This window comes from Eptatretus burgeri, chromosome 5 (assembly GCF_056783735.1).
Source record: "Eptatretus burgeri isolate ZD-2024b chromosome 5, Ebu_testis_v1, whole genome shotgun sequence".
Taxonomy (NCBI): domain Eukaryota; kingdom Metazoa; phylum Chordata; class Myxini; order Myxiniformes; family Myxinidae; genus Eptatretus; species Eptatretus burgeri.
Window position 1 is genome coordinate 5,379,691 of NC_140965.1, and position 12,357 is coordinate 5,392,047.

General features: G+C 46.0%; 1 protein-coding gene across 13 annotated transcripts in view; it reads right to left on the bottom strand.

The window, feature by feature from the left end:
- The window catches only part of POPDC3 (popeye domain cAMP effector 3), a 42,150-nt gene that overhangs the window by 28,797 nt on the left and 996 nt on the right, over positions 1–12,357 (bottom strand). For 2 of the 13 annotated variants that reach the window (XM_085880532.1, XM_085880524.1), the window contains exons 3-7: positions 11,913–12,099; positions 11,707–11,776; positions 5,944–6,119; positions 5,255–5,375; positions 4,744–4,968 (exon numbers count right to left, since the gene is read on the bottom strand). In XM_085880532.1, the coding sequence (XP_085736658.1) occupies positions 4,744–4,968; positions 5,255–5,375; positions 5,944–6,100 (503 nt within the window). In that variant the 5' untranslated portion in view covers positions 6,101–6,119; positions 11,707–11,776; positions 11,913–12,099. Of the gene's footprint in view, positions 1–4,743; positions 4,969–5,254; positions 5,376–5,943; positions 6,120–6,439; positions 6,756–11,706; positions 11,777–11,912; positions 12,123–12,357 lie in introns of those variants that run through there. The other 11 variants (XM_085880527.1, XM_085880530.1, XM_085880534.1 and 8 more) reach the window with 11 other exon arrangements.

Below are 12,357 nucleotides of genomic sequence, written 5' to 3' on the forward strand. Positions count from 1 at the left end.
TTTCGTTTATCTTCTCCTTTTACCGATCGTTGCTTCTTTTCTGCACGTGTTGAGAATCCACTCGCAGGGTCCGTCGTTGGGGGGGGGGGGGCCGTCGTCCGTTCTCCCCCAATGAATGCCAGGCCCCTCGCAACCGTGTGCCGAGGGGAAAATGCGGTTGTGGTTGTGGTGAAGGCGGTTATGGTGGTTGTCGTAATGGTGGCATGGCTGGCGTTTTGTGGTGGTCGTGAGGGTGGTCGTGAGGGTGGTGTGGTTGGGCAGTGGTGGTTACGGTGGTTGTTGTGAAGGCGGCTGTTCGTTGTCTGTGGGGATGTTGGCGGTTGACGAGAAGGTGGTTGTGGCGATCGTGGTTGGTGGAGCTTCGTGGTGGTAGTAATGGCGGTTGGTCCAAAATAACGATAGTGAAAGAAAAATGGCTAACTCAAAGTTCACAGCCCTGTTACACGAATAAATCCCTTTAAACATCGGTGGGGAAATCTATCTGAACACAGACTTATCGACATAACTGATCTAAGGACCTATATGGTGCTCTGCGAATTTCCACAGCCGTAACAATATTACCCTTTTTTGATGAATGATAGTTATAGTCAAGTACACATATTGATTAATAAATCAATAAAAACAATTATCAGCTTTTTTAAATAAAAAGAAACCTCTTCCTGAAGCGGTCAAAGGTGGCGGTACGTCTTCTACTTCGTCCTTCTTCAATGAACGTGGGCATATTTATAGATCGGAGGCAAACTTAACAACCCGGCGATATCAAAGGCACGTTTACCAGCATCCATTTGACAAATAACATCTAATTTCACTTCTAAGACAACACTTTTACAATGCCTCTTTGCCAATATATGCCTGGTGTTGGTTTAATGGTTAGGGTGGCAGGCTTTGGATCCTGAGTTCAAATCCCACTCAGCTGTTGAAGTGATACCAGGTGGGGTTAACTCGGCTTGTCATCCTTCCAAGGTCAGCAAAATGAGTGCCAGCATGGCGACCTGTCCATGATTGTGCCCAATAGCCAAGGAGATTGCTTAAGCAGCACCAACGCTCTGCACAGAGTATGGTCCCAATCTCCTCCTCTCTTCCCCAATCTACAGCACAGTACTAGGACATTTCTTTATTCACAAAGTAAAGTATAGCTGTTCTTTCGGTGATTTTGTGAGCTGTGAGTGTAGCACTAACTTAGTCACATTTTATCTGCACTTTTTAGCTTTATCACTTTGGAGTAGTTTGTGAAGACTCTTATATGTTAAGTTTGGTTTTAAAGCATCATGAAATAAGCTCAGGTGGCATCAAAATGTGAAAACTTTGGTGGGAGGTGAATACTTTTGCAGACTACTGAATGTGATTAAAACTTTAAAATTGACCACTTGAAATTTTACAACACAAAAACTTTACAGTGTGCTCCAGCAAGGCCAAATGTGGTTAAAACATGTCCCATAAATCATTTTAGGTGTCCAGTGTGTCCCAGAAAACATCACTTGGTGGAATTATCGCCACTTTAAATTGCCCACCAAAGGTGGACAGAGATGGGCACTCCCATCCAGAGGGAGTGGAGGATGTGAGTGCTGATGCTAGTTATATGAACAACACAAGAAAACTGTGAAATATTATATACTAACGTGGATCGACTCGCGACGCTCGCCTCACCACATGTCGCGACATTGTGACAAACACCGCCACACAATTCAAAACACCTCACCGCCACGTTATTAAGAACGCCTCACCTCCACATCATTCAAAACACCGCACGACACGTCACTCGAGAGAACGGCTTGTTTTAACTGAGGATAAGTGCATGAGATGCCGTGTCATCATGATTTACACCAAGCAGAATTCAAAGATTTATTTTGCAAATATATTTGCAATATTCGTGATAATACATTTTTATAAGCAATTTAAGTTGAAGATTTAAGTAAGGATTTCCCCCCCCCCCCACAAATAAAAATACCTTTCGGACTTACACACGAGAGAGGTAGGTGCAGCCCAGAAGTTTGGTACGATTTCACAAAAGTTTGAGGGCGTAGTTCAGTGACAATACAATACAACACGCAGGGTTTATCACGCAGGGTTTTTGTACACCGTCGAGTAGGCGAAAGGATGGTTCCTCAGTGTGTGACACCAACTGTCAAACATGGAGGAGGAAGCGTGATGATCTGGGGCTCTTTTGCTGGATCCAGAGTCGGCGACTTGCACAGAGTGACTGGCACCCTGAACCAAAAGGGCTATCACAGCATTTTGCAGCGCCATGCGATACCCTCTGGTCTACGCCTATTTGGTCAGCGGTTCATCCTACAGCAAGATAACGACCCAAAACATACCTCCAGGCTCTGTCAGAACTACCTTAGAAGAAAAGAGCAAGACGGTAGGCTTCAAATCATGGAATGGCCAGCACAGTCTCCAGACTTAAACCCCATCGAGCTGGTTTGGGATGAACTGGACAGAAGGGTGAAAGTAAAGCAACCTACAAGTGCAACACATTTGTGGGAACTTCTGCAACAGTGTTGGGAAGAACCTTCTGAACAATATTTGATTTCCATTGTGGAAAGATTGCCACGAGTATGTTCGGCTGTTCTATCTGCAAAAGGTGGCGACTTTGATGAGTCAAAATTTTAGATTAAATTTTGTTCAACAAAACGATTCCATGATTTCTTTTTTATCTGCAATTGTTTATTTGTTCTATTCTTTAATTTCAGAGTACATTGAAACATTAAACTGCTTAAATTTCAGTAAAAACTGGAGAAATGGGGGTGTTCTAAAACTTTTGAACGGTCATGTATATATCTATATATCATTTGAAGTTTTTGTTTGTTTTTCTTGTCTGCACACGCTAATCTCCTGAACGGTGAAAGATCGGAAAAAATGTTGGGACGGGCCCTGGGAAGGATATAGGCTGCGACCCTTTGAGATAGTGTTTTTCTTTTTCTATCGTTATTTTGAACCGACATATCTCGCCCACCATTACAACAACCACCACCAACTAGGCCACAATGCCAACCACGCTACGATCGCCACAACACCACCACCATTTAACCATCTTCGCCACTACACCAGCTTGCAAACGCCATCCTCCACAGACCACGCTACGACCCTTTCCGCGTTCAAAAGGGGTCCGAGAACGCGGGCGTAAAAGAAGGAGAAAAAGCAACCTCCAATGGTGAGTGTGGGTTTTTTTACCGCCTTTTTTCTCCGAGGCTGGTGTGACGAGAAGGGCGAGGCGGCTCGCTCGCGATTGGTGGATACGAGGAGTGAGGCGGTCGGAGGAGGTCGAAAACGGGGAGGGGCGAAGGGCGGAGCCCCGAGTTATATAAGGCCGCACGAGACGCGGGGTCTGTGTCTTTCGTGTGGTGGTCGTCAAGTCTTTGGTGGTTTCGACATCGGGTGGTTCATCGCTCTCCTGGCTCTTGGTCCTGTGGTTCATGCGCTCTTGGTCCTGTGGAGCGACCTGTTCATTGGAGGCGTGGGACGGTAGAAAGTCCGGGCGACGCACCGGAGACGCGGACTGGAGGCGCAGCTCTGCCGGCTGGGTGGCGTAAACCTGCGCGTCCGTGCGAGGAGCGCCGGAGGGAGCTCGCCGGCCACGCGAGAGGCCCGGGATCAGGCACGGCCATGTTAGCTGCCGTGGGGACGGGGCGACGCGACTCGCCGACCACCGAGGGGGGCAGGTAACCTGCCACGGTCTCGCGGGACCCGTTCGGTCCTCCAGGTCCCGCGTTATAAAGGTCCACGGACCCCGTCTACCTCCCTGCCTATGGGGAGGTCTTTCCTTTTGTTTTTGTATGCATGCTGTGGCACCGTGTCCTGTTAAGTAACGACTGTATAAGTAACTGTACATGAGCCTTGCACATATTTGGTTGTATTGCTTTCTATTTGCCTTGCTTGTAAATACGTGCATGATTCCTTGCTTGTGTTGTGTGTAAATAATAAATGTACTTGCTTGTGAAATGAATCTCGTTTGTTGCGTCTTCTTTCCCCTATTGGAAATGCCATCTTGCATCGTGGAATAATTAGTTGGGTTTTGAAATACCCGTTAAATAGAATCGGATCCGGCGAGGTCGGCGATAATACCCGCTCGGTTATCGCTGTAGAACGGAACGGACCGTTTAAGCGGTTCGTGTCCCAAGCCGACCTGCGTCGAGGTACGGTCGCCCGGTCGACTCCCCGCGCAGGTACTTCGGTATATCGAGTTCGGCGAGTGACCCTATCTTGCGTGGGTAGACAATTGGCACGGCCGTCGTGAGGTTGAAGACCCACCCGTGACAGGGTTCTGGCGTTATCTCCGGAAAGTCACGACTGAATTGTCCGTCCGGTGGGCGACGCGGTTGCTATTTGAGGTACGCGGCTGATCGCACGCCTGCGGGCGCGAATTCGTTATATATATATATATATATATATATATATATATATATATATATATATATATATATATATATATATATATATATATATATATATATATATATATATATATATATATATAATTAAAATCATGAGAACAGAATAGGAAATCTAAATGTAATAGCAAATTAATATTACTAGAAGCACCCGCTCCCTACGGGAGCTGTCAAGGGGGTCATGTTATTATATTTATGCCTATTTTACTCCAAGGGGTCCTAGGATTACACACTCAAAAAAATGGTTGCAATCGGTTCAGCCGTTTTTGCGGTACCTGGGAACAGACGGATGGACAGACGGTGAATTATAATAAGATGAGTGCATTCATCTTTTACAGGAAGTGTTTCTTACCTTCCTGAGAGCAAAACTGACAGCCAATTAACTGGAGTCTTGGTCTCAGTAGCATAGGCCTCTCCTGGCATGAGGACCCAGAGACCTCCTTGATCTTTTCCTGGCCTGGTCCCTGATCCAAGAGCTGGTCCAGCTTTTGCAAGTTTCCTGAAATCACTTAGCGTCAGGCCAAGGGGCTGAAAGAGTTTTTCATAAAGTTCCTTCATCTCAGGCGTAAGTGGTCGCCTTCAGGTGGAGACCAAGAAGGAAGAAATGGGGTATAAAGTGAACACCGAGCTCAAGCTCCACCCGGAAAATAAATAATACCCAACAAGAAACCAAGCTTTGATGTACTTATTTTACAATCATGATATTGTTACAATGCTAGATTAACACATGCTATGTTTGAGGGTTTACATCATAACAGCAGCGCAGAGACATTGCAATGCTTTGATTCTTTATTTATGTCCCAAACTGATCATGGCTTGCACATGGCTGTAAATTTTATGACGATAACCCTTCAGTCGTTTACCTGGCTTGTCGCAGACGCAAGTAAGCATGTGCCACCTGTATGATGCACAGGAAGCCCAGCACACCACTCCAAAATACTCCTTCGAGAGCACACACTTCAAACCACCACCAAAACATCCATCCTAAGGGACACGCATACCTCACACATTCACACCTAACACACATAGCCTTCTTCTTCATTTGTAGGCAGTACAAGGCTGCAGGAGTGGCATCATTGGCTGTACTGAGGTCATGGCTGTGCCACTGATGCAATGGCTGTGACCTCTGCTGGTTAGGGCAGGAATTTGTAATTTGTTCATGGTGGCGGTGATAGCTCACCGACTCTTCACGAAGGACACCGTGTGATCTTTAACGTACAACAACTAATGCCAGCAGACGGGATTCCCGTGTAACGTCCATCTGAGGGACGGCACACACATTGATGAATCGCCCTGCCTGTGAAACACCAGGATGACAGTTTATAACTGGGTCAGGATTCAAACTCAGGCTACACGGCTGAGAGGTGAGTGTGCGTATCTTTTGGCCATCCTGTCAGCCACACATAACCTGATGGACGCACTCAAGCCTATATGAGTGAAATTGTTTTGCATTGTTACCAGTTATACAGTTGTTGCACAGATAGCTACCGGACTATATGGACAGAAAGTGAATACTGTCCAAATTGAAGGAACGTACTTTATCTATTCTTACCCAGAAATGCAATGCAAAGCAGGGTGCATGTATAGATAAAGCTGTAGATATTGGTTCCTCCAAACGTCGCCAAAAAACAAGCGACGCAGGCTATGTGAAACAAAGCTATCTCTGCTTCTTGCTTCCATGTCTCGCAGCTTGTTTCTTGCTTCGCCATTGAAAAGAATGATCCAGAGCTGCAACATCAGGCATTGGGAGTTGGGACATCATTGGCTAATTATGCAAAACCCTTTACTGCTGCAGTGTAGGATAACGAGTCCATGTTGAGCAGTAATGAAAACAAACGTTTGCACAATGTGGGGAAGAGGTGAGAGAGCAATACACGAGCACTTATAACAAAATGGGTCGAAGATCAACTTAAAAACATAGAAGCTTGTTTTGGTTCCAATTCCCAAGAGAATGGGATCCGACTACAAACTGTCATCTTGTTGCCATGTATGCAATGTGAAGAATCATAAAGTACATTGTCCTTTTGGGGGAGATGTTAATGGCCTACCTTTACGGTCTGGAGACAGTGGCACTGACAGAGACAACAACAGAGGTTGCAGGTCTGCGAGAACAACTGCGTCGGGAGGATTGCAGGAGGATGGATGAACCGAGGGAGGAGAATGGTGTGCAAGTAAGCTTGATGGGGAGATTGGTAAAAAGCTGGTTGAGTGGGCTGGACACTTGGTGCAGATAAGGAAGAGAGAATGGCAAAGAGCAGATAGGTTGAGGTAGGAGGAAAATAGGTAGGCCAAGGTTGAGATGGGAAGATTGTGTGAGGAGGGATATCAATAATGTGGGGGTGGTCGCAGAATGGAGAGAGTTGGCTGAGGACAGAGGGACATGGAGAAATATCATGCTCAAGGCAGGGTAGAAGATCGATACCATTGCACCTACCCCCTTATAAGAGGAAGAGAAGGAGAAGAAGTTAACCTGGTTGGTCAGTTTGGTTTATAAAATGGTATGGTCTACTACTCCTACGAGTAGTCAAATTATTTCCACCTACTTGTGGGGTTGGCTAGGGATCGTTTTGGGCTCAAGTCTGTCAGGAATGACAATCCAGACTTGACTTTCGACTGAAGACGATTTGGGCAGGAATTTGTGTTTTGTTCAGGCTACTGGAGATAGGTTGCCTACCGTTTGTGAAAGACAACATACAAACTAACATCCACCAATGACCTGTGCTGACATCTTACAACAACATTGTTCTGAGAGACAACGCGAACATTGATGCCTCACCCTGCATGCCAAACACCAGGATGACAGTTTCTAGCTGGGTTAAGATGTGAATGTGCACTGGACAACTCAAAGAAGAGCGCACATACCTCAAAACTCTCTTGAAAGCCCTCCATTATGCAATGTCAGGTCAGGGTCAGGTATGGGAGCATGCGTTGGAGTGGAGCGTCTGTGTTCACTTTCCTCCGGTATTCCAGGGGCCTCCGTCTGGCCATCCCCCAGGCAGATGCCTGGCCAATCCCCATCTCCTTGAGATGCTGATCAGCCTGCTGCAACCACAAGGCACATGGTCGGCCCATTGGCCTCCTCCACTCACGAAGCTCCCTCGCTGAGAGAATCTGGTGAGCAGCATCAGCGTCAGGAAAACGAGCCACATGTCCACATAGCCGCAGCTGATGCTCACGGACTATGCAGGTAACAAATCTCATCCGAGTCTCTCTCAGCAACTGCTCGTTGGATAAAAGTCTGACCAGCGATAGCCTAGGATTCTCCGAAGAGACCTGGTACCGAAGGAGTGAAGTCTCCATCTGAGGTCCCAAGTCTCACGTCCATCGACCCAAATCTCCCAAGACTGGAAGCACCAAGGACTTCAACACTTAGACTTTTGTCCTCCTGCATAGGTGCTGACAGTACCACACCCCATGATTCAGAAAATCCATAACTCCCCAGGCCCAACCCAGATGTCCACTTACTTCTGGCTCACAACATGCGGAGACATGAATATCATTGCCAAGGTAAGAGAATCTCTCCATGACCTCAACATCCTCACCACAAACAGGTACAGACAGGACAGCAGCATCCAAGGTGTCATTGAAAGCCTGGATCTTAGTTTTGACCAAGGAAACTAGTAATCCCAGCGGCTCCGACTCCTCATTCAGCATCTCGAGGGCCCCCATACGGATGCGCAGCATCTCCGCAAAGATGACAATCAACTGTGAAATCAAGGTCAGAGATATTGACATTCCCAAACAATGCACCGCAGGTTGATCTCTCCGACATCCTCCCCAGAATCCAGTCCATTCAAGTGCTGAAAAGTGCGGGGGTCTGTACATACCCGACGAACTCCAGTAACACCTGGAAATAAGTCGGAGATGGAACCACCACACCTCACCGCACTCTCAGTTCCAGAATATAGCTAAGAAATCAGATTGATCAGTTTTGGTGGCACCCTACAAAGACCGAGCATCCTCCAGAGGGCATCCAGATTCACTGAATCAAATGCTTTGCGGAGATCAACAAATGCTGCAAGCAGCCCCTTCCGAAATTCTCATCTACGTTCGGTGAGAATCCGAAGAACAAGGACACAGTCAATCATTGACCTCTTTGGTGTAAAGCCCGACTGCTCTGGGCGCTGGTGATCAAGCAGATGTTGGCAAACCCGATAAAAAATTATCCCGACGTGCGAATTATCCCTACGAGCAAAGACCTTGCCAGGCACTGTGAGCAGCATCACCCCTCAGTAGTTGTTGCAGTCCTGGCGATCACCCTTCCCTTTCCAGAGAGGGAGAACAAGGCCACTCTTCCAGTCAATTGGGATGATGCCTGTGTTCCAGACAGAGCACAAAACTGCATGCAAGAACACAAGCACAGCATTTCCACCAGTCTTAAGAAGTTCAGCGTGGATGCCACAGATCCCAGGAGCTTTACCCCCTTTCTATTAGTTCACCGCAGCCTGTTTCCACAACGAACGTGGTTCACATTTGATTGGAGGGTCAGCAATTGGGATTGTAACACCCATGACATCCAACTCAACAACTGGTGGCTCAGCTTGGTACAACCGCTCAAAGTAACCAGTCCAGCGGACCTTCACTTTGAACTCCTCGGTCAAGAGCCCAACACCCTCCACTCCAGCTGCAGTACACCGATGGATGGGCTTGGAGTAACGCAACGCACAAATTCCTCTGTAAGCAGGAGGAGAATTACTTGACCACAGGTGATGCTATAACCCTTCAGATTCCTCGGACATAGGCCTCCTTGTCTGCACTCAGCACACATAGTTTTACGCCTCAACTCCCTGAACAGCTCAACTCTGCCATCAAGCCTGCGACTCTGATCAATGGTATCCAGTGTCCCTTTGGAGACAAACTTCTTCTTCACCTGATGGTGGGTTTCAAGGCATCCACCGGCAACATCAAGGATGGTAGTCTTGAAGGCACTCCACAATCTTCAGGATTCCCCCAAACACCCAGACCCCCAAATCCCCACTGAGCCTGTTCGCAAACTCTTCAGCTACCCTCTCGTCCTTGAGCTTGCCAACATCAAGCCTTAGCAGATGGTACCATTCTCCTGGATTTAAGCTGCAGATTCAGAGTTGCTGCAACAAACCTGTGGTCAGTATTGAGGAACTGAGCACTCTAGTAGACCCTGCAGTTCTGGATCATCCTCCATTGACCATCAACGAACGAGCACATGGTCAATGTCCTTTGCCACACCACCAGCATCGGAATACCAACTCCAGCGATGAGCCAGTGGGTGCTGAATCCATGAATCAGCCATCCTAAATCCATGACTTCTTGCAAAGTCAAGGAACTTGGTGCTATTCTGGTTCACAGTTCCAGACCCATGAGGACCAACACACGTCTCATAACCATCCCTATCAGTGCCAGTCGATGCATTGAAAACCCCCAAGACTAGAAGAGTATCTCGCCTGGGACACTGATCAACCACAGACAAGTGCAGCATAGAATGCCTCCTTCACGGTGAGATGGCTCGCCTCAGTCGGATGATATACAGAGACCAGGGAAACGACACCCAAGGAGTGACGAATCCTTACTTTCATACGCTCGTTGACCAGTGTAACCTCAATCATCATGGGATTAAGTTTATTGGACACAGCTACAGAAACTCCTTGGGCATGGTAACCATCAGAGCGACCTGACCAATAGTAGGTGTAACCACTCGCCATGATCTCCCCACTATCCGGTCTCCAAACCTCAGAGTGCTGCAATACAATGCAATGCCTCTGTTTCCAAACGCTGGAGCTCAGTTGATAGCAGATACAGGTGACCATCCTCTCTTCGGGATAGGACATTCCAGTTGACCCGAGAAGACCGCCGTCTGGTGGATGACACCTCAGCACCAACCCGACACACACCACCGCAATCCGAACCGGGACGGTTACTCCGTGCTTTTCCACCTATTATCAAAGAATGGGGGCCCTGAAGACTTTGCCCCAATCCCGTCATCCGGTGAGCTGCCCTGCGAAGGGCAGCTACACAGAAGGTACTCACACGGAGTGGGTTTTCAGATTTCTTTGCCTTGTTACTTGCGAAAATCGAAGATTTTTGAAGTATATTAATTATCAGTCAATTTAATTTTTTGTTCTCTTTGTGTTTGTCTGTCTATCACCTACAGATCACAATTTTAAACTGATCTTCACGAAACTTCACCACATGGCAGAGTTTGTCATAAGGAAGAAGCCCATGTTTGAGGTCAAAAGGTCAACAACTTAGGTGAGATTTCTAAAATCTTCAATTTCCATCTGATCGACTTGAAATTTGAAGAGGGTTTATATTTCAGGTCACTGAATTCAACTAGCCAATTATTTTTGAGGTGAACATAGAACAAAGGTCAACAACTGAGGTGAGACTTCTAAAATCCTCAATTTATCACCGACTTGAAAGTTGAAGAGGATTTGCATATCAGGTTACTGTATTCAACCACCAATTATTTTTGAGATCAACCTCGGCTAAATTTCTCAAGTTGTCAATTTTCATCTGATTGATAACATTTGATGAGGAGTTGCATATTTGGTCATTGAATTCAACCACCAATTACTTTTGAGATCAAATTTATTTTATGGATTTTGCAAATATCGTGCTATGCACGACATCTTTCTTGTTTGTGCGTTTTGCGGAATGAAGTGTGTTATGGTGACCGGAGTGCAAATACTGCCACCAACCTCCTAGAAAGGAGTACCCAACTGCAGGAGGACGTCCACAGACAGTTGGGCACCAGATATGGATGGTCATTGGCTCACAAGGAGCTCCTCTGCTCTTTGACAGTGCCTAAATGTTAATGCAAGGTTATTGTGCCTAAATTAAAAATTCTTACTCTAGTTTACTCCCTCATTTATATCAACAGTATATCCACACTGTAGTATTGATGCAACCAGCAGAATTAATATATAATTGAATCCAATTTGTATGCATATTTGCAAGTTAAATAACATGGATTAGTAAATTAATTACTTAATAAAAAGCAAAACAGTTGTTGCTGGTCGAAAGCAAAACAGGCCATTTTGTTGTTCCTTTACACACGAAACATTCCTTCAAATTTTCCAGTTTAAAAATTCATACTTGGTCCAAAAGTCCAAAAAGGGCATAACTCCGTGAAAAAAATTGACGAAACACCCTGAAACTCATCATAATAAAGCCATGTACCAAGTTTCAGTTGAATATATTAGAGGGTATGGGAAAAAAGGTCTGAAAAACCACAGGTGGGATGGACTGAGGACGGACAGACAGACAGACGGACAGCAAACCGCTAGTCCACTCCTGTGAAATCGGTAGGGGACTAATAACGAAGATCAAAAAGACTCACCTTTACATTCCTTTACGTAAGGGAAAACCAAACATTGTTCCTTGTGGCACACCTTCTTCTTGTTTCTTCACTGTCATTGATTGCAAAGTCAAACAATATTTAATCATCCGAGATTGTTTCTCGTAAACGGTACTCATCCCTACACACATGCAAGAATCTTAACAACCTCGCAATGTTAATCCGAGCACTCAAGATGAAATCCAAACCTCGCAGTTAATGTTGAATAGCGATCATTTTCCAGGGATGATACAAGGATGGCTCAGTGAGGGACAAACAAAGTCCAACAGAATACCTCGGGTTTATATGATGGTTCTTGCATCTTCCTTTTCTTTTCTCATCTGCCCATTCTTATCGTCATTCAATTATCAGGACCACTCCTGCCTCTTCACAGGCCTGAAACTCACACCACATAAGGCAAAGCAACACCTTTAGTTATGCGTCTATTTAAGGATACCAGCAGCTGTCAAACAACCCATGGAGCAATTCCTTCTCTCGAATTCAATCCATGGAGCGATTCCTTCTCTCGAATACAATTTTTTTAAATTTTAGTTGTATTTTACAAGCTGGCGGCCATTTTAGTTGGGAAAAAAAAAAATCCGATGTTGAACATGTCCTCAACCATGTCTCGGACATGCATTACCGATGTTGTTC